The sequence below is a fragment of the Pleurodeles waltl genome, chromosome 3_1 (genome assembly GCF_031143425.1).
Source record: "Pleurodeles waltl isolate 20211129_DDA chromosome 3_1, aPleWal1.hap1.20221129, whole genome shotgun sequence".
NCBI classification, from domain to species: domain Eukaryota; kingdom Metazoa; phylum Chordata; class Amphibia; order Caudata; family Salamandridae; genus Pleurodeles; species Pleurodeles waltl.
Window position 1 is genome coordinate 89484651 of NC_090440.1, and position 23496 is coordinate 89508146.

Below are 23496 nucleotides of genomic sequence, written 5' to 3' on the forward strand. Positions count from 1 at the left end.
AAAATTGGCAGGAATACTGCACAGATGTTTGGTTTTGAAACAAGATGGTGAATTGATGTTGGGGTTACAGAAAACACAAGAACTGAGAGCGTGCTAAACCTGGGTTTGTGAATTTTCATCTGTGGTGGAGATGCAGCACTTCGACAAAAATTAAAACCAATTGTTGAAATTGTAATTGAAATTGTAATAGGAATAATTATGGGTCAGGTGAAGCACTATGTTTATAAAAAGTTATTCTACTCTTTGTGTATAACAATTAAAAGGTGTAATGTGAAAAACACGCGTGTTTTATGCTCTTACCTTCGCAAACTGTTCTTGTAAGAATAGTAGGAAGATCTAACCGGTTAAAAAGTGATGATTGATTATTTTATATTTTTATTCTCAGAGCAAACCGTTGCTCTGCCTACTTTTGAGTTTATATTTCTCAACCTTCAATGCATGCACCAAAATGAATAGATACCAGTTGCATTTTAACTAATGATTTTCTTTGCTACAAAGCACTTCGAAAACTCTGTCGCCTGGCTACGGCAAAACAGCCAAATTCCACGGATTTCTCCAAAGTGAGAGTTAGTATTGTAGCGCGTGCCATGGCCTCCTGACTTTGAAGTTCACATTAGCACTCGTAAGCCTGGGTAGGGCCCTACAAAACGTCACATTTCTTTAAACCTGGCCTTCCCTGCTAGTTACAGGGAATGGGGTTTATGCGAGAATTCCCAGGATGTTTCGCACCCAGGGGAGGCACGTTGACTCTTGTTAGCCGGACTTGAGAGCTGCAGCCAATGGCTCGCTGGGTACCGGAGGAGGGTAAAAATATCTGTCCGTGCGCAGGGGTCCTGGCTATGGCAGGGCTGGTGTTAGAGATCCGCACCTCAGACAAGGCCCCGGGAGCTCATGACAGCCAAAGATCAAGTTTGAATAAACTCTCTTGGAGGTGACACCCCCTCCCACCCTCTCCCTCGAGCCCACTCTCTGTGCAAAGAGTCTCAGTGCAGAGGCGCACAGTGTGCGGCTCTCCTTGGACCGCAGAGCTGGGCTTCTCTTTTTACTGCGGACTCAGGACAAGTCGAGCCCCAAGTGGGGTATTTTTAGATCCTTCAACTCTGGCCGGACCACGTGTGCCCACGATCACCAGGATGACCCTTCCACAGGCATTCCTGCCCATCGTGCTCCTGGGGCTGGTCGCTAGTGGGGCAGGAGGCCTGCCCTTCTCGTCCCAGCAGCCCAATGGCACCCTGGAGCGGCGCTGGGGCGCCCTCTTCTCCCGCTCCGTGCCCCGTCTTCCCGGAGAGAGGCACGACAACTATCGCGACGGTGACTATCTGCTGGGCATCAAGCGGCTGCGGCGACTCTACTGCAACGTGGGCATAGGGTTTCACATTCAGGTGCTGCCCGATGGCAGGATCCTTGGGACGCACAACGAAAACCGATACAGTAAGAACCTCGTCTTATCGCATTTGTAGAAGGAGGTCACGCTGAGCCCGGGCCGAGCTTTAGATGGGAAGGGTCATTGAGTACTGTTACAGAGGGCTGTCAGAGTACTTTTATAAAGAGCTTGTGAGTACCTTATATAGGGCTGGGTGAGTACTTTTATACAGGGATGGGGAGAGTACTTTTATATAGGGCTGGGTGAGTACTTTTATACGGGGATGGGGAGAGTACTTTTATATAGGGCTGGTTGCGCACTTTTATACAGGGCTGGGTGAGTGCTTTTATATGGGGCTGGGTGAGTAATTTTATACTTTTATATGGGGCTGGGTCAGTACGTTTATACTTTTATATAGGGGTGGGTGTGTATTTTTATACTTTTATATAGGGCAGAGTGATTACTTGTGCATAGGGTCGGGTGAGTACTTTTATATAGGGCTAGGTGTGTACTTTTATATTGGGCTGTGTGAGTAATTTAATATAGTGCTGGGTGAGTACTTTTGCATAGGGCTGGGCGAGTACTTGTATATAGGGCTGTGTGAATATTTTAATATACGGCTGGGTGAATACTATTGTATAGGGTAGGGTAAGTATTTTTGTATAGGGCTGGGGGTGTACGTTTAGACTTTTATACAGAGGTGGTTGAGTAATTTTGTCTAGGGCTGGGGCATGAACAAACCTGTCACCAGGTCTTTGAACCTACTCACAGTGTGGGACGGCACCTCACATGGAGGCTGCTGTACTTTCAAGAGGACAGGTGGCAAAGCTCTGATATGCCAGTCTCTGTTAAGTGAATGAATGAGAAATAGCAGTGCTTGTTACATACAGCGCTTAGAAACGTGAGTAGTGGGGCATGAAGCACTACATGCAAATACAACATTATCTTTGCTAATATTAACGTGATGGTGATTATTACGGTTAATATTCACTTTTGTATCGTTTTCGGGAAGGTTGCACTATTCACATGGGGACAGATCAAAGAGCAGCGCTAAACACGACTATCTATTCATTCATTAATTCATTCACAGTAGCTACGCTTCTCAGCAGTCCTGGCACTCTGTCAGAGGAGCGGCTCCTCAGCTGTGTTATAGTGTTATACAATTCTCTTCATTCACTCACTCACAGTGCCAGCACTTTACTGGCAGTGACACAGATGGGATGTGCGAGGCCACTCGTTCATTCATTCCGTCATTCACGGTTAGTGCTGCACTTCTCACTAATGCTGTTGTACCTCTAACAAGGTTGTTACAGACATCTACAGTGACCGCCCAGTCATTCAGCCACCCATTCATCCATTCAGTAGAGAAGAAAACGTCTCGGCAACGCGACCGTACTTGCTATCTATCAGTTTAAAGAGCAGCGCCGCGTTAATCATCACATTCGTTCATTCTTCCACTCAGTCACGCGTTCATCCATTCACGATATCAACATTTTCAGCAATACTGCTTCACTTTCACTTTGCAGGGCAGTCGTTCGGCCCTTCGTTCAAACATTCATCCATTCATTCGTTTTCAATAATAGTGCTTCTCAGTGCTGCCCTATACTTGCTCCGGAACGGCGGGCAGAATTGGGCTGTACAGGTCAGTTCATTCACTCATCCATTCCTTCATTAAAAACAGCAATAATTCTTATTAGGTCCCGTATATTTCCAATGGCACAGCATCATGACTGTGTTCTACAAGTCTCTTCTCCCAGTCATTCATTCATACATCTTTTCAAAATGTCAGAAACTCGTCCTGGTGCCTCCATATATGCAATGGGATGGTTTGTAGTGCTGCTTTCTACATGCCTATTCATTCAAAGATTAATTCAAAGTAGCAGCGGTGCTCTTAGACTTGAAAAGAAACACTTTTGTGAACGGTGATCTACAGGGCCCTTCATTCAGGTATTCTTTCATTTTCAGTAACAGCACTTCTCACTGCTGCCTCTAGGGTTGTAGTGGGACATTCACGTGAGCTATGCTCCACGAGCCTTTTCATCCATTCATATATGGTGCGACGCGCCTCACAAGGAAGCAGGGAGACTACGGATGTCTCTTTTCGTGTCATAGACTAGGGTTCGGTCTAATGTCCCAGGCTATTCTGCTCCATCTCTTGAGCCCTGGTTCCGCTGGTCGTGAGCCGTATGGAGGCCTCTCTGTGCCCTCGGCCGCGCTGCCGGGCATTGCCAGACTAACCCGGGGTCCGCCCTCCGCTCCATGTCCCCCGGGCACAGAGCTGGCCTTTAAAGAGCATCTGTAACCATAGCGTTTTCTGCCTCCGACCATCTTCCCTTTCACTCACGCTGACCTTGGGCGACCCATCACCCCGGCATCTATCACTCGTCAGAAACTGAACACCTGAGGCTTCGAAAACACATCCGAGACCCTTTGGTCCCACTCTGGGCCCCGCTGCGTGTTTCACGGCGCGTCTAAGTATGATTGGACTAAAAGTAGGCTCGCTGAGGCTGACGTCATTCTTCGCTTGGTTAAGATGCTGGGTCCTGGCACACAGGTGGATCCTGGGATATATCACTGGTCACATTCGTGAACCCCGAGGCTTTGAACATTCATCATTGACCCTATGTTCCCACTCCAGGCCGCGTCCCGCGTTTCACGGCCCGTGTGTCATGTACATATCATTAGACTAAAAGTAGCATCGCCTCGGCTGACGTCATCCTCCGCTTGGTTAGGATTCTGCGCACTGGCACACAGGTGGACCCCTGGGATATATCACTACTCACATACGTGACACCTGATGCATCAAACATACACCCTTGCTCCTTTGGGCCCCCTACTGAGCCCCGATCCGTGTTTCACGGCGCGTTTTAATTACACTAAAAGTAGCGTCCCCTCGGCTGACGTCATCCTTCGCTAGGTTAGGGTTCTGCGCACTGGCACACAGGTGGACCCCTGGGATATATCACTGCTCACATACGTGACACCTGAGGCTTCAAACATACACCCTTGCTCCTTTGGTCCCACTCTGAGCCCCGATCCGTGTTTCATGGCGCGTGTGTCATGTACATATGATTAGACTAAAAGTAGCATCGTCTCGGCTGACGTCATCCTCCGCTTGGTTAGGATTCTGCGCACTGGCACACAGGTGGACCCCTGGGATATATCACTGCTCACATACGTGACACCTGATGCTTCAAACATACACCCTTGCTCCTTTGGTCCCACTCTGAGCCCCGATCCGTGTATCACGGCGTGTGTGTCATGTATATATGATTAGACTAAAAGTACCATCGCCTCGGCTGACGTCATCCTTCGCTTGATTAGGATGCTGCGCCTTGGCGCACAGGCGGACTTCTTAAACCGACTGGCACAACCTCCATGTCCCAGTGGGGTAATGAAACTTGAGGGACTCCCTTGCAAAGTACCTGGGGGGGGGGGGGTGGAGCGTCCTCCCTGGACTCAGTCAGGGACCTGCCGTTGTGCACAGTGTTCTGTGGTGAACGGATTAAGGGGGGGGTGGAGCTCACGGGTCCTTCTGTACTGCGGGGACCTCTGTTACGCCACTGCCATGTCCGTAGTAGTCGGTGGATGTTTATGGAGTAGGCTTCAGAATCACAAACCTCCTCGGTGTCAGCACGAATGCCGTACTATTGTCGAAAAGTTCTAGTACGAGTCCCCTCTGAGCATCTCCGTCTGTAAAATAATCCGGGACCGTCAGCTCAGCGACAGCATACACCTCAGAAATATCTGTCTGAACTCGCATGAGAAGCTGTGGTGCTGTCTCATTCGGAATGAAGCAGTCTTTCTGGGAAGCAGTGGTGCTGTCTCATTCGGAATAAAGCCGTCTGAGAAGCTGTGGTAGTGTCTCATTCGGAATAAAGCCGTCTGTCAGAGAAGCGGTGGTGCTGTCTCATTCGGAATAAAGCCGCCTGTCTGAGAAGCGCTGGTGCTGTCTCATTCGGAATAAAGCAGTCAGAGAAGCGCTGGTGCTGTCTCATTCGGAATAAAGCAGTCAGAAGCGCTGGTGCTGTCTCATTCGGAATAAAGCCGCCTGTCAGAGAAGCTGTGGTGCAGTCTCATTCGGAATAAAGCAGTCTGAGAAGCTGTGGTGCTGTCTCATTCGGAATAAAGCCGTCTATCTGAGAAGCGCTGGTGCTGTCTCATTCGGAATAAAGCTGTCTGTCTGAGAAGCGCTGGTGCTGTCTCATTCGAAATAAAATCGTCTATTTGAGAAGCTGTGGTGGTGTCTCATTCGGAATAAAGCAGTCTGAGAAGCTGTGGTGCTGTCTCATTCGGAATAAAGCCGTCTATCTGAGAAGCGCTGGTTCTGTCTCATTCGGAATAAAGCCGTCTGTCTGAGAAGCGCAGGTGCTGTCTCATTCGGAATAAAGCCGTCTGTCTCAGAAGCTGTGGTGCTGTCTCATTCGGAATAAAGCAGTCTGAGAAGCTGTGGTGCTGTCTCATTCGGAATAAAGCCGTCTATCTGAGAAGCTGTGGTGGTGTCTCATTCGGAATAAAGCTGTCTGAGAAGCGCTAATACTGTTTAATTCAGAATTAGGGAGTCTGAGAAGTGCTGGTACTGTCTATTTCAGATTAAACAGTCTCTTTTGTAAGTGGTGATATTGTCTCATTCGAAATAAAACAGTCTGAGAATCGATGGTACTGTCTCAGAGTACAGCAGCTAGTCAGAGAAATGTTGGCATTGTCCAATTCAGCGTATAGCTCTGTCAGAGGAGTGCTAGTATTGTCTCACTTAGAGTACAGCAGTCTGTCAGAGGAATGCTAGTATTGTCTCATTCGGAGTACAGCAGTCTGTCAGAGAAGCGCTAGTATTGTCTCATTCGGAGTGCAGCAGTCTGTCAGAGAAGCGCTAGTATTGTCTCATTCGGAGTGCAGCAGTCTGTCAGATGAGTGGTAGTATTGTCTCAGTCAGAGGAGTGATAGTATTGTCTCACTTAGAGTATAGCAGTCTGTCAGAGAAGCGCTAGTATTGTCTCATTCGGAGTGCAGCAGTCTGTCAGAGGAGTGCTAGTATTGTCTCACTTAGAGTACAGCAGTCTGTCAGAGGAGTGCTGGTACTGTCTCACTTAGAGTACAGCAGTCTGTCAGAGGAGTGCTAGTATTGTCTCATTCGGAGTGCAGCAGTCTGTCAGAGAGGTGCTAGTATTGTCTAACTCGGAGTATAGCAGTCTGTCAGAGAAGCGCTAGTATTGTCTAACTCGGAGTATAGCAGTCTGTCAGAGGAGTGCTGGTATTGTCTAATTCGGAGTGTAGCAGTCTGTCAGAGAAGCGCTAGTATTGTCTAACTCGGAGTACAGCAGTCTGTCAGAGGAGTGCTGGTATTGTCTAATTCGGAGTACAGCAGTGAGAAGCGCTAGTATTGTCTAACTCAGAGTATAGCAGAATGTCAGAGGAGTGCTGGTACTGCCTATTCAGAGTGCAGCAGTATGTCAAGAGGAGTGCTGGTACTGCCTATTCAGAGTGCAGCAGAATGTCAGAGGAGTGCTGGTACTGCCTATTCAGAGTGCAGCAGTATGTCAGAGGAGTGCTGGTACTGTCCCATTCAAAGTGTGGTAGTCTTTCTAACAAGTGTCAATATCTTCCTAACAGTCCTATATTTCTAATAGGAAAGTACTGGTATGTTTCACTAGTGCTATACTTTGACTAGGACAGTACTGGCATGTCTCAAAAGTGCTATTCTTCTAATAGGATAGTACTGGCCTTCTCAGGAATGGATATTTAGAATAGGACAGTACTGACTCAGCTCAGGAGTGATGTACATCTGAAAAGGACAGGTGTGGTGCTGTACTTTGATTATGACATTACTGGCATGCCTCGGATTAGGGTACTTCAAATAGAACAGCACTGGCATGTCCCAAAAGTGCTAAACTTCTAAAAGGACAGCACTGGAGCAACCCAGGAATCTCTCTCTGCGAAGCATCCCAGTCCCATTATTTTGCACACCATGTCACCTCAGTCCAGCTAGGCCAAGTCCTCCCTGAACTGGAACACAAGCAACCCAGAACCAGCTTCACCCTTGTTCTTAACTCATCAGATGGGTGTAGCTTAATCCAGTGAGACAGTGGGCACAGGGTCATGTCTGGGCATACCAGTCCACTTGTGATGACACACTATAGTATACAAAAAGTGATGAATGGAATGCTTGAATTAATCTCAGCCACTGGTAATGACTCCGGCGCATCCCAACGCGTCATTATTTTGCCCACGTCACCTCAGTTTGGACCCAGCCATATGCAAATCAGTCTTGTCCCTGCTTCTCATGGGAACTGTCCAGTCTGAACTGCCAGGCCAAGTCATGTCAGAACCAGAATTCAAGCAACCCAGGACCGGTTTCTCCCTTGTTAGTGGTTCATTAGCTGGGCATAGCTTGGTTCCAGTGACACAGTGTGCACAGGACACACCTGGTCATAACTGAGGTGCCATGGTGTGCAAAGTAAGGATGGACTGGGATGCGGCCGTGAGTCCTGCCAGTGGCTGGGATTGGTTCTACCATTCCAGCCATCACCTTTTGTTGTATACTTCAGTTTGTCACCCTAAATGGAACTGGTGTGCCTAGAAGTAGGTCCTCTGCAAGCTGCCTCACTGGAACCAAACTGTAACGGGCTGATGAGCCCATAACTAGGGCGAAACCAGAGGAGAGTATTTTCAACAGGGCGCCATTAGCACATCTCAGGAGTCCTTTAACCAGGACAATACTGTCACAGGGCTGCCGTGTTTTGTACAGGACAGTACTGGTATGTGTCAGGATACTACTGGCATGCTCCCAGCAGGATGGGACTGGCACGTGTCAGGTGTGCTATACTCCCAGCAGGACAGTACTGGATGTGTCAGGTGTGCTATACTCCCAGAAGGATAGTACTGGCACGTCACAGGTGTGCTATACTCTCGGCAGTACAGTACTGGATATGTCAGGTGTGCTATACTCCCAGAAGGGTAGTACTGGCACGTCACAGGTGTGCTATACTCCCGGCAGGACAGTACTGGATGTGTCAGGTGTGCTATACTCCCAGCAGGATAGGACTGGCACGTCACAGGTGTGCTATACTCCCGGCAGGACAGTACTGGATGTGTCAGGTGTGCTATACTCCCGGCAGGACAGTACTGGATGTGTCAGGTGTGCTATACTCCCAGAAGGATAGTACTGGCACGTCACAGGTGTGCTATACTCCCGGCAGGACAGTACTGGATGTGTCAGGTGTGCTATACTCCCAGCAGGACAGTACTGGATGTGTCAGGTGTGCTATACTCCCAGCAGGACAGTACTGGATGTGTCAGGTGTGCTATACTCCCAGAAGGATAGTACTGGATGTGTCAGGTGTGCTATACTCTCAGCAGGAGAGTACTGGATGTGTCAGGTGTGCTATACTCCGAGAAGGATAGTACTGGCACGTCACAGGTGTGCTATACTCCCGGCAGGACAGTACTGGATGTGTCAGGTGTGCTATACTCCCAGAAGGATAGTACTGGCACGTCACAGGTGTGCTATACTCCCGGCAGGACAGTACTGGGTGTGTCAGGTGTGCTATACTCCCAGAAGGATAGTACTGGCACATCACAGGTGTGCTATACTCCCGGCAGGACAGTACTGGGTGTGTCAGGAGTGCTATAGTTCCAGCAGGATACTACTGCCACGCTCTCAGCAGGATAGGACTGGCACGTCTCAGGAATGGTATTCTTCCACTAGGACAGTACTGGCAAGTCTCAGAAGTGATGTACTTTGAATAGTACAGGACTGACACGTTTTAGGAGTTCTATACTCCCAGCAGGAGAGTACTGGCACGTCACAGGTGTGCTATACCCTCAGCAGGATAGTACTGGCATATGCCAGGTGTGCTATACTCCCAGCAGGAGAGTATTGGCACGTGTCATGTGTGCTATACCCCCTGCAGGATAGTACTGGCATGTGCCAGGTGTGCTATACTCCCAGAAGGATAGTACAGGCACGTCACAGGTGTGCTATACTCCCAGCAGGATAGTACTGGCACGCCACAGGTGTGCTATACTCCCAGCAGGATAGTACTGGCACGCCACAGGTGTGCTATACTCCCAGCAGGATAGTACTGGCACGCCACAGGTGTGCTATACCCCCAACAGGATAGTACTGGCCCGCCACAGGTGTGCTATACCCCCAACAGGATAGTACTGCTACGTCTCAGGTGTGCTGTACTTCTAATAGGACAAACCAGGCATATATCGGGGGCACTGTACTTTGAATAGGATAGCACTGGCATACACTATACTCCTAGCAGGATAGTACTGGGGCCTCTCGAAGTGCTACAGGTCAGTAATGCAGGTTTTAGGAGTGCATACCTCAGATTTGCTTTACTTTTAATAGGACAGTACTGTGCGAACCCGTGGTCTGCAAGCTACACGTGCATCTCTGCAGCAGACTCCCACTCCAGTGAACCCTCCCTGACAGGGGCGACCCTAGTGCCTAATTTGAGCCGGTGGTTTCCGGTGGGGGCACCAACACTTACTTATGAGGACGGGCACCAATTTTTCTGCCTCAAGCATTTACTCGGAGCAAAAGACACCTGGGAAAGACGGAGGAAGAGCAAAACGAAAAAGCGTCACAAAGGGAGAAAGCAGAAAGCTGCAACGGTGAGCTGAAGGGGCAGGGCTTGTCTGTAAATGAATTAAAGAGGCCCGAGATGGCTTCGGAATTATGCTCCCTCAGTATTCTGGGCTCGCACATTTAATTACAGCAGCCACGTGTTTCAGTGGAGAGCTGTGGGCACCGGGGCATTTTTATTTACCAATTAAGCACTGGGCGACCCAGAGCTGGCGAGAATGGAACACACACGGCCTCGCGCCAGGAATGCACGTGGCCATGGTGTGAGTTCGGATGCACAGTGTAATGAAGTGTGCGCGCGATGCACATCTGGAGGCGCAGCCATTTAGGGGCAGCTTCTGAAAGTGGTGCTCACAGGCGCTGTCACATCCCCTGAGTGCACTAACCTTAGGGGTGTGACGGGCTCTGTAGGGATCGTCACAGCAAACGGAACGTTTCATACAGTGTGCTATAGGTTGTCGTCGCTTGTGCTATGCTTTGTTATGTTATGATATGGTATACCCTTATGTATGGAACGGTTAGCCTACGTTACTTTGCATTGTATTGCGCGGTGTGATAGTACAGCATGCAATAATGCCATGTCACGTTTGAGATGGTTGTCGTTACATGATATGCCGTGCATTAGTTCTATGCATCTTTGCGTGGTTACGTGTTAACGTTATTGCAACTTTGCACTTATGTATTATGTCATAATATTTCATGTTGCCATGGAATTATATTTTACGCTATTTTTTATGCAATTGTCTGTTAAGTTGTTATTGTATGCTGTGATATGCTACTTTATGTTATGATCGGATATTTTAGAACTATGTCACCATACGGTTATGTTATGTAGATTTGCAGAGCGCACTGTCAGCCGGGAGGGTATCCTGGTAGGATACAGATGGGAGGTGGCATGGGATAACATGCTTTCCCTGGTATGACACGCTGTGTAATAATGTTTTATGGCTGGTATGCTGTCATTTTATGTTATGATACATCAGGATGTATTCTTGTATGATATTATATAACTACGACTTGGAAGAGGATACGGTGTTCCATTGTGTGGCATATATTGACATGGTATCGTTATGCTATGTAACATTAACTATTCTGCATTTACAATTTGAATGATCTTCTTTCGTGTTTCACACACCCTAAATGAGTTGTGTTGTTCGTGTCATATATCTATTGGTGTGTGACATACTGTGGTCCTCTACGTTGGAGGGCAGACATGGGAAGGATGCTGTCAGGGAAGTTCTCTGGGTGGTGGTCGGCGCTATGCAAGTGATGTTCGCCTTTAGGCACCAGTGAATCATGGTAGGGCGAGTCAGCAGTGTGAGGCCGATGCAATGTAGTGTGTGACCTGTCACATGTCCCAACCCTACAGCCCTCGCCTCAGATTCAAAGCACAGCAGGTGTGTGTAGAATGAATGCACAGAGGTGCACTAAAACGTCTGGTGTAATGCAGGGGTGGCAAGAGCTCTATAAAAACATATGACGTCATAATATGCAGCTAGTGCGAGTATATACGGTGCTGTCAGTCACACTGAGATATCTGTTTCTGAGTAAAATCAGCCACAAAGCACTGAGTGAACCGCTTCAGCTGGCATCAGAACCGAAAGGTCCATTTGGGTTCTCGCCCTTACTAATCTGTAAAGCCAGCCTTTACCAGCGCTTTCAAACAAATGAAATGTATGTGAGAGAGGGGCTAAGGAGAGATGAGGGGCACTTTTGTCACACAGCAGTGAGGGAGTATGAAGAGGAGGTGATATGGTGGGGGGCGCCAAAAAAGATTGCCGCACAGGGCACCACCAGTGCTAAAGCTGGCCCTGAACGTGCATACATAGCACGTAATTTTTCTGTTCATCTTCAAGGGCAGACTGGTCTACAGGGCATTCTGAGCGCCCAAAGGTCTGCCGTGACAAGTCAGCGTGTGGGTTGTTTTTTTGGCTGTTTATGGGCCCGTTTCATGGTCTGCTGGTTTTTTACTGTTAATTCATTTGATGCTACCACAAACATTGCCTGAAGCAAGCACAGATACATGTAAAGCTTTTCTTTACAAGTTCAAAACTCCACAGATTTTCAAGCGTGGGTCAATGAGTTATGTAATCCACTATTGGGGGCACTTCTGTTCTGGCCCCCAGGTCTTTTTCTGTCCCAGTCTAGTCATCCTGATATAAAGCTCTTCAACCTATCACAGACATGGACACTGAATCACAAGGACACTTCCATTTGCCCACTATCCCACCATTGTTGGGTCAAGTGGGGAAACTGACAGGAAACAGAACATACCCCGAAGTCGCTGATGCCGCCTCTAGAACATTTCTCTAAATTCTCAAAGACGATCAACAATCATAGCTCAACTATGGGGTGCAGAGAAGAGATATGTAGGCTGTGACTACCGTAGATATAGTTTGAGATGCAAACGAATAGTGTAGCTTGGCCGAAAAATGCACCTGCTGACGACTTACATGTTTTCGCTGCAGGTCAGTGGTTGATTCCCAGTGGATTCGACTCTACTTTCATCCTCCAGTGGTGGATAAAATGAGCAGGTACCACTGTGTGGCACGGAAGTGATACCTGTTCTTATTAGTCCCATAAAACAGGCAAGAGATGTATGTAAACAGGTAATAACGCGAAGTGTGGCATGTGGGGCTTTACTCAATCAGTATTAATTCCGAGTCGCTTTCATTTCCCTAGGTCTGCTAGAAATCTCCCCCGTAGAAAGGGGCGTGGTCAGCGTACTTGGCGTCCAGAGCGGTCATTTCCTGGCTATGAACAACAGAGGCAAACTCTACGGATCTGTAAGTAACACTTTATTATGGGGATCAGGGCAGAGGCGTGGGCATCCAAAGGGCATGCGTCTGAACACAGCCTGCACATGTGAACATACCTTCAGACTGCCTAGTCCGGCCTCAGGCCTCAAAGGATTAATTTGCTCTGCTTGGAAGCATGTTAAATCTATGAGGCATGCGCACTCCGCACTGTGCAGAAAAGCTATGGCGCCTTTCACTCCTGCCCCTCCCCCGCAGTTTGGATTCCCTGCCGGAGAAGGGATATTGTGTCCTGGTGGGTCCGTGGGGTGGGGGGCAGCATGGTCACAAATCCTTTTTTCCATAATTTTTCCATAATTCAATCCTCCTATAGATGGACTCTATCCATACATGCTGTTGTACCTAGATGCAGAGGGTATTTTATTCCTTATAATACATGGTCATATCCTCACTCTTCAGACCACTTAATCTTTGGTTTCTTGGTCTTTCACGTCCATTGCAGTCAGCATAAAGAAAAACAGAACATGTTCTGAGAAATTAAGCACACCAAAAAGCAGTTAGTAATGGTTGTAAATTCTGGAGAAATATGCATAGATTTTGTTTTTCAGTGATGACATAGTGTGGAAAAATAAACATATTGCCATAAATATCTCCTTTCGATCACCTTTTCTTTTTACAGAAAGATATGGGAAGAGTCTATTGCCTTGTTCAAACTGCAGATGTAATTGTGCTCTGAGACCTTACTTTCATTAAGGTTGCTGACTCTGGCGGCAGGCATTGTGACATTAGAATTCAAATGTAATAACTTATTACAATTGAGCAGCATTTCTTGGCTACAGTTGACTAAAGTCATCATAAGTCACATGTAATAAGACAATTAGAGATAGGCGTTTAGATAGGCACTGCTATCTCTCATGCATTAAATACTGCATATTTTACAAAGCAGCACTGACCTTTCATGTGTCAAGTTCATCCAATGTGTCAGATTTCTACTGATGCTGTTGCAGACATTTGGTAGCCAAACTGCTTAAGCAGCAAAACCTGCCAGGCTGGTTGTATATGAACCTTGTTCTGTAACGAACTGTTTCTGAAATAAAAAGGCATGTAAGAGGGAATTTGGAGGAGGGTGAACAAAGCAGGGTGAACACTGGTGTAAAGTTGGACAGTAGGTTATTTTGAGCACCTTGATTGGACAAAAAAACTGTCCAATTTCAGTTTGCCAAAACATGCAAAGCCACATCATGGCACTTTTCTGCCTGGGATCAAGAGTGATCCCAGGGAAAAGGCAGTAACTAAGTCCTTTCACCACGTCCCACTAAACAACACGAAAGGGTTAAAAGCCTTTAATCCTCTCGGTTGGGGACCTTTTAAAATAGATTTTAAAACAATATGCATAAAGCCTTGGGAATAGAAGTACACATAGCAGACATATTGACTTTCTTCCTCCAATGATATTAGAGAGACACCTTAAGTTCACATGTATACCTTGGCTGCTTGCATAATTAGAACTTTCCTCCCTTCTCTGGTAGACAGGCCCTCTTTCTGTGCAAAACATTATCCAGATTTGTCCGCAAAAATGAGTTTCTGCCTGAATTGGGGTTACAAGTAGTGCAGATTTTTTTTTACATGTTTTCCCCTCACAAACACCTGTTGCTCATTTTTGAGTGGGGAGAAAACACAATATTCTGAGCTTCACAGATCGAAATCGGGTAATATCCAGCATTTCCGCCATTCCGAGGTTTGAGGAGGTAATCCTTTACCAGAAAATAACTCATACTTTGATATTCATATTTACCTGGTGTCCATCACTTCCCAAAATAACAGGCCACTCATAATGATGTGAGACAGCAATCCATCATCTCAGCTGTGCCCAAAGGTTGTCTAGCTGCGAAGGGAATTTTTTAAACGTTATATTTCTCATTCTGATACCCTAAGTAGTGCCCTGCTACTAGGGGCCAGATGTACAGTTTGTGTTGGTGCAAACACTTTGATTAGGTCAAATATAGGGTTTGTTGTTGCAGAGACCCTTAACGTATTTATAACTGCATTTTGCTGTTCGGTAACCTATGTATCAATGGTTTGTGACTGTAATATAGGTTGCAAATCGTTGAACAGTTAGTGACTCACAAGATGGGGTGGCAACTGATTTGTGAAGGAGAGGGGGCCCATTTAGATTAATTTTTCCTTTGGGAATCAGGGTTGCAGTTTCTGGGGTGTAGATAATGGTCCATGGGACCACTGCTTGCTCTCAATGAAGTGCCTCCAAACTGAAAACTTTTATTTTTTATTCTTTTATTTTTAAAAAGAGCCTCAGTTCCTTTAACAAACTGAGGCTGCTAAAAAAAAAGTTTTCTGTTATAGGAATGGTGGTTGGCTGTCTCTTGTAGTTCGCCATCTTTGTGATTGTAGCCAATCAAAGAAGGTTGAAAATTATGACCTACCTAATAAATATGAGTTTGGCAGGGCATTCTGTTATCCCCTAGAAAACAGCGTGCCATAGAGAGAGTTTACAGATAACAAATAATTTAATATATAGAAATCTCCCTGAGAAGTTTTGATACTGAGCTGCTCATTCCATAGCAAACCTACACACACTCCCGCCATAATTCCTTACTCCCTCCCGCTGTTTTTGCTTCAATTTCATGGTTATGTCTATGCCTCTTCTATTTGCAGTAAAGTAGTCAATTTGCTGCCTTTTATCTGAAAAAGGGCTTCTCTAGTATCCACAGCAGCTCCCAGCTGCCTGCTTTTTACAAGGACTTCAGTGGGGCATATCATAAGCAGCAGTTAACTGGGATGTTTGCTAAGACTTGCTGTGATGCAACTTGAAGAAAGAAATTGCCTAGACTACATTGAAGCCCATATGCTTGTGACAGCTTGTCTTCAGTCTCCACATGTCCCATTACGTGTTCTTTTCTTGGTGGAGACTGATGGCTGAGTGTGTCTTTGGACTATTTTGCATTGTGATCTTACACTATGTAGTTGGCTGTTGTGTCACGTTCAGCCTTAACTCATATACACATATATATTTATACAAACATGTCTGTGCCTGAATGCAACTGATATGCATCAATTTAAGGTGCATTTGTTTTGTGAATGCCATTGTTAAGTTGTTGTGCTTTGTAATGTGATTGGTTGGGCACCATGAAGAATTTGATTGGTCATTGCTTTCTGAGGTGATAAGGTTATTTGCTAAAATACATGCATTAAATGACAATATCTGACCCCAAATCCTAGCAGAGACTGAGTTTGTGGCATTATTTCAACAACAATGTTGTGCACCAGTTTTATTTGTAGTTTTCTCTAGGGGTCATTTGTTATGCAGCCAATGGAGTAGTGATGGTAAGGTAGTTTAAAAAAAGGGGATGCCATGATGAATCGGCTAAAATTGTTCATAGATTAAAGAGACATAGAAATATGCTTTTTGTGTCTCCCAAACACCCCGCCACCCTCACATTTTACCAAGGGATGCATCCTTGGTCCTAGAATGCTCTGCTTTGCTGGATTCATACATACACACAGTCTAAGAAAGCCCAAGAAGAGGAAGTGGGTTGTAAAGGCCCAAGGTGTATAACGATATTTTTAGGTCTCACCTGGGACAGGGCACAAGCTGTCACTTGCAAAATCTTTTACTAACTTAAACTGAAAAGGGGGTTACAGCCCACCCGCTACTTACAATTGGTTGGCTTCATCTTCACTCTCATTTCCTTGCTTCTCATTGGTCAGAGTGTGTTGGGTTCACCTTCACTCTTCGTGTGTTTGTCTCTTTGATGGAGCATAGACTACGTACTGACTAATGTCTTTATTAGTGTCCTTCCGCTGCTGGTGCTCGGACCGAGGCACTTTAAATTTTCAAATGTAATATTTACTACAACATTGCTTTTAGAACTTTCAGGGTAAGAATATACAAATGGACTTATTCCGTTTTTAAAAGCATTTTCTTTTTTTCAACATGTAAATACACTTTGTTCATTTTCCAAATGTAATCATTACTGCAACGTTACTTTTATATCCTCCAGAGCGGCACTGAAGCAACAGACTTTGTTAATGTTTAAAAGCATATTCTTTCTTTTTGACGTGCAATTTTACCTTTGGATTCAAACGGTTTGTGCGACTGCATGTGTTTATCAGCTGTGCCTTTTCTTGGCTCCAGCACATTAGCCACAGAAATCAGTTTGTGCCATACCCTACCTTACAATGGTAAAACATACTATACAATGACAGGCCATACCATACTAGACTAGACAATGACAGGCCATATCATACCTTGCCATACTAGACAATGACAGGCCTTACCATACCATACCATACTACAAAAAGAGCCTGTACCATATCATGACATACCACACCATACCATACCATACCATACCATAACAGACCATACCATACTAGATTAGACAATGACAGGCCATACCATACCTTGCCATATTAGACAATGACAGGCCTTACCATACCATACCATACCATACCATACTACAAAAAGAGCCTGTACCATATCACAACAAACACACCATACCATACTATAAAAAGAGCCTGTACCATATCATAACATACCACACCATACCACACCATACCATAACAGACCATACCATACTAGATTAGACAATGACAGGCCATACCATACCTTGCCATACTAGACAATGACACGCCTTACCATACCATAACATACCATACTACAAAAAGAGCCTGTACCATATCATAACATACCACACCACACCATACCATACCATACTAGATTAGACAATGACAGGCCATACCATACCTTGCCACACTAGACAATGACAGGCCTTACCATAACATACTACAAAAAGAGCCTGTACCATATCATAACATACCACACCATACTATAAAAAGAGCCTGTACAATATCATAACATACCACACCACACCATACCATATCATATCATACCACACCATACCATACAATAACAGACCATACTATACCATACTAGACAATGACAGGCCACACCATACCATACTATACTATACTATACAATGACAGACCATAACATAGCATAACATACAATACTATACAATCACAGACAAAAACATACCATATCACACAACAATAGGCCATACCATACTATACAATAACAGGCGATAACATACCACACTGTACTATAACATGCGATACCATACTATACAATGAGAGGCCATACCAAACGAGACAATAATATATGACAGGCCATATCATACAATACTCATCAATAAATATGGGGGTATTGGTTTCTTATAATGTCTCTGACTATTAAATCTGACCAAATTGTGCTGCATTCAAGCATTGCTCAGGCTACCACCCCATTGCGTCTTGACGTCAACTGTTGAGTCAGTCATGTGGCAGATGGAATTTGAAGACTGATCACCATATTCTGACCTATGACCTCAAATCATCTTATACATAGGCTCATATAGTAGGCATATAGTAGGCACGCACATTCAGGTCATCCCCTTTTACTTTCTGTCCCCAGACCGGTCTGTGGCTTCCTTTCACAGGTCCTGTCAGCTGAACACTTCATATCTCTATCACCTTAAGGTCTCTCCAAGGTGTTATTGTGAATAGAACATGAGCAGGAAGACTGGGGAATAGGAGAAAGTAGAGGATGGAAAGAAACAGTGAAATTATGTCCTGTGAGTTGCTTCTGTAGTGCCTAGGAAGCCATACCTATTCCACTTCTAAGCTCTGAGACAGAGCAGAAAACAGAAGTGAGGGGCATGAGATGGAAGGAGCAGATAGAAAATTGAATAGGAGAATATCATGAAACAGTGCCTTGCTAAACACTTGCCCCATATTTTGGTTGATATACAGACTTTTTCCCTTTCTTATTACTTTCACGTTGTATGGGGAGTGTGCTCTACTTCTTTGAATTTTTTATATAAAATCTGATTTCAGTCACGTGTTATGTGGACACAGTTTATGAGAACCTTTTCTACCTGTGTCCAGCAATGCTTGGGACTTGATGGAATGATTGAACATAATAAAATAATTTCAACACAATGTCATTTGCTCTGGTGTGAGAAGAGGATCTTAGTTCTCCTGCGCACACTTTGAAGAACTCTAAATCAAAAAACTCAGGCCCTGATATATACGTTTTGGTGCAAAACTGCACCAACGCAGTTTTACTCAAAAAAATGTAGCTCCGGCTTGCACCATTTCTGTGCATCAGCCGGGCACTATATTTATGGAATGGTGCAAGCCGGTGCAAAGGGTAGACTAGCTTAAAAAAAAATACGTTAGCCGGGTGGGGCTGACAGTATGGAAGAAGGGGGTTTTGCACCCAAAAATGACGTTAGGCAGGTTAGAGTAAAACAAAAATGGCTCTAACCTGCCTAGCGTCATTTTCTGATGCAAAACCATCCATACCACATGACTCCTGTCTTAGAAAAGACAGGGGTCATGCCCACTACCCCAATGGCCAGCTTGGGGGACCAGGGTCCCCTGGGCATGGCCATTGCACCCAGTGCCATGTATGGGGGCCTATTTCAGGCCCCCAAGTGGCACTTAAAAAAAATATATATATACTTATCTGTACTTACCTATACTTACCTGGGATGGGGTCCCCCATCCTCCGCTGTCCCTCTGGTGTGGGTGGGGTGTCCCTGGGGATGGGGAGGGCACCTGTGGGCTTATTCCATGGTGTTCGTCCATGGAAATAGGCCCTCAGGTCCCATAACGCCTTCCCTGACCCACGCTTTAAAAAATGGTGCAAAGCAAGCATTGCACCATTTTTGAACCCCTCCCAACCCCCCCACCCCCAGTTGTGATTTTTGCTCTGGAGGATAAATAAGGCACTCAGGCGTTAGAATCATTTTTTGTCCGGGAACGCCACCTTGCATCTTAATGACAAAAGGTAGTTTTCCACAGGCAAAAATGACTTTAACTCCATTATTTTGGTGCTAGACATGTCTAGCGCCAAAATATAAATAAAATAATATAAATATAATATATATAAATATGTTTGCGCCGGATTAGTGTAAATAAAACTACGCAAATCCGGCAGAAACAGAGTATAGATATGCCCCTCAATGCGCACAGCTCCTAGAGACAGTTCACTATGTGCGCTATAGCAATTGATTGATCATTCAACCGGTGATAGACAATCGAAATTAAAGTTTTTCTATTTCATCTGTGCATCACATTTCAGGGGATTGCACTACTATCCTATTGTGCCTTTAGAGAGGGAAAGAAAGAGACCAAGAGAAAGAGAAGAGATGAGAAAGAAGGGAGGAGAGATAATTTAATTAAGGAATACCGGTAACTTAGCTCATTGTGCTTGTGCACATGCTGTAGAAATGTAGGTTAGAATCCCAGCAGGGCTGCTTTTGGCACTTATCATCCAGGCGTGATAAACAAGGGTACTGCTGTTGAGCTGTGTAATATTAAGACATTCCTACTACAGAATTATTATTACCTCATTTAGACTGTAGTGCACTGTCAGCGTTTTTTATCCCTTTTTCGCCAGAAACTGTTTAGTTTTTTCACACAAAGACGCTAAAAAAACTTTCCTTGTGTATTCTAGAAGCATTACAATGAAGAATGCAAGTTCAAAGAGACGCTCCTGGCGAACAACTACAATGCCTACGAGTCTTGGAGGTACCCGGGGATGTACGTCGCCCTGAGCAAGAATGGAAGAACAAAGCGAGGGAACAGAGTGTCTCCCACCATGACCCTGACACACTTTCTCCCTCGCATCTGACATTTCAGGCCTCGGTGGAGGGAACTTGGAAACACTGTGCACTTTTTTTTCCTGGAGACTTTGGTTTTGGAGCGAACAGGTGTAAAATATTTAAGTAAATTATTACAATTTGTATATAGAGACGATGGAAGATACCAAATTTATTTATGGGTTAGATATTTTTTTACCTTGAAAAGACAACACAATGGACTTTGTTCGGTTTGGTGGCATGCACCGTCGACTTCGATACTGTGTTTTTTTAAGGTCTTAGACTATCACAGATGTGCTACTATACCAGGACAAGAGACACAAAACGTTGCACATGTTGTACAGAATTTGTGAATGGATAAGAGCAGAAGTTTAGAAATAGTTTGTGGACACCATAATGAGCTTTTATCCGGATAAGTATTAGAAATTGCAGAGAGATAACATCACAAACATTCTTTCCCAATAAGGCGTGGGCCTACAACAGTATGCAAGTCAACATCTACAGCCTGCGAGGCTAGCGCAAGGTATTCGTCACTTGGTAACTTTACATTTTAGATGTCAAGTGAAACATACCCCAGTCAGCTGACAGCGTCTGATGGCGGCTTGTCGGAACCTACAATGTCTACACTCCATGGAACCTCCATGGGACAGCGGTACTCCTCATTGAAGTGGTGTTGGCTTACCTCCTGCGCAAGCACTGTCTTGGAGTGCCACCCAACCAATCTGTTTTTAGATGTGTCGCTGCTGACCCCCGACCCCTCTCGCCGTCAATCTTTGTTAGAGCCATCCAGTCTCCCTTAAGGGTTGCAGGAGGTTCCCCAATTCCTCACCCAACTGCTCCAGAATGTTTCTTTAAAGCAAGATGATTATGAGAACCAACAGGCGAGCCTGAGATCTTGGTGCTCTAAATTAAGCTGGGAGGGAATTTAATAATTCAGCAAAGGCTCAATAAAAAAAAGGCAACACCGTCAAAACCAGGGTCAGAACAAAACATTAAAATTGTGCATGTGGGTTTTGGAGCACCATTTCAATAGCTCAACATCTCTCATTTCTTGTAAGTGGACAGAATGTGCAAAATGAGCAACAGTGTAGTGGTTCAGTTGTCAGGCGTGGAATGATGAAACCTGAGTTTATTTTACAAGCTTCTTTCTTGACCTAAATGTGTGATCCTGGCGAAACCAGCCCCTCTCTCCATTCCTTAGCTGCCTTCAACATAACATTGTGAATAGGGTAACAGGCTGCTCAGGGCTAGAAGTCAGAGAATAAACAAAATGGGAATGTTCCTCATAGATTATTTAACTTGTTTCTGAAATGACACTATTTCACCCAAATCGTGAGGGCGTAAGATGTATATTGAAACTGAAATAAATTATGACACGCCTTCCCCACAAAAGCATCAAACACTGTCTACAGTTTGTAATGCTGCTCTTTGTTCAACCTAATTCCCAACCACCTTTATAACATAATTTCTTCCTGACTTATCCATGAAGCAGGTTCCAATAAATATCTTTAAGTCTTGATGCAACTTTTTGCATCCCGGATAAATATTTCTGCAAGTGAGTCCAAGCGCGTGCAGGCAAGGGCTTCCTATTTGAGCCTCGTCACGTTCGAGCTATCTTTACCCAGTGATGCACTTTTAGCAGCGATATTCATGGTGCAAATATGTGCAGACAGCTGCTGGACTGTGCTATATGGACCTGAAGTAACCCTATATTTTTCTCTATATATTTCTCGAGTTGAACTCTTGCCTCTAAAGCTGACTGCAAAACACATCCTTTTACACTTCAAAAGATATGAAAAAAATCGGAAAACTTTATAAAACGTAAAGAGTGTTATAACCTTAAATCATGTAGGGTGAAAAATCCCCTAAATTGATGAACACCAGTTAGTGAAGATTTTCTCCTAATTATTTTTGAGGATGTGCATCCAGAAGTATAGGAAGACCGCAAAGTGAAGTCTCAATTAGACATTTATTCTTACATTCCTTCAAAACTATCTCTCTTAGCAGTCACAGGCCTTCATTAAGCCTACTTCCATTGGCCTTCTAAGGGCAATGCAGCTTTTCAAATTTCCATGAGATCAGAAAGTGGGGGGTGGGAGACTGTAAGTAGAATACAGCGATTATTTTATTAAGGGAGTGAAACCTTGCAAATACCCCACTTATTGCCCTGTGATTAGCTCCAAGAGCTTCCAGCTTTCCTTATGTGTACCCTCTGGTGTACTTTTTACACGCACACTGGTGACATTGACTGCTGGTTGATGCTAAAAACAGATGAGCTGTTTTCTTGTGAGTTAACTTTAAAACGGTTTACTCGTGACACTGAAACTGCAGATATATTTTTTTACCTCACAGCAATATGAAAGGGGTGAAAAGAGACAATTTTAAAGTGAAATCCAATACTCGGAAAACTTAATGAATAATGGGTCAAAACTGTGCTACTCGTACAGGAGTTAAAAAATGTGAAATATTACTAACTGCTGTAACCCAGGAATACCTTTTCCAAATCTGTAGTTTTATACAGGAGCTATTTAATATTGTGGTGTATGTGCTGTGCACATTTAAATGCTTATTAAATGTTACCTTTTTACGAACCTGTGGACTGAATTTCATTAGAGCGTGTGAGTATTGAATTTATTGTGTGTATCACCATTAGGCTCTCTCGGGGACAACCTAGTACAACTTGTCCTCCTAAAATTATTAATCACATCTCAAAAACGAAACCTTTCTGCTTGGAGATTGCTAAGTCCACACAAGATGGTTTCTGTTCCTTTATCTGGTGGTCACTGACAGTGGGACTTTCCATGGCAGCTATTTCACAAAATCTCAAAGTATACAGGGTAATATACTTAAAATACATGTAAGAATGCATGCTCGACTTTGTGAAATATCTGAAGACATGAACAATCTTTTCCAAGCAGAGGGAAGCAGGATGAGGGTGGTGGTGGTGGCAGTGGTGATGCTTCCATTTTTATTCTTACTATGGTTATTTTATATTTTGTTGAGGATATATTGTAATTGTAATTGTAATTGTAATCGTATTTATATAGCGCTTACTACCCCTGACGAGGCGTCGAAGCGCTTTTCGATGAGTAGCACGCTACTCCGGTACCCAACAAGAATTAG

General features: G+C 44.8%; 1 protein-coding gene across 1 annotated transcript; it reads left to right on the plus strand.

Moving 5' to 3' along the window:
* The first annotated feature begins 831 nt into the window (after positions 1-831).
* FGF4 (fibroblast growth factor 4) lies at positions 832-22906 on the plus strand. The gene is made up of 3 exons (XM_069221902.1): positions 832-1431; positions 12639-12742; positions 20229-22906. The coding sequence occupies exons 1-3, from the start codon at positions 1134-1136 to the stop codon at positions 20403-20405; spliced, it is 579 nt and encodes a 192-aa protein (XP_069078003.1). The 5' UTR covers positions 832-1133; the 3' UTR covers positions 20406-22906.
* Positions 22907-23496: the final 590 nt, after the last annotated feature.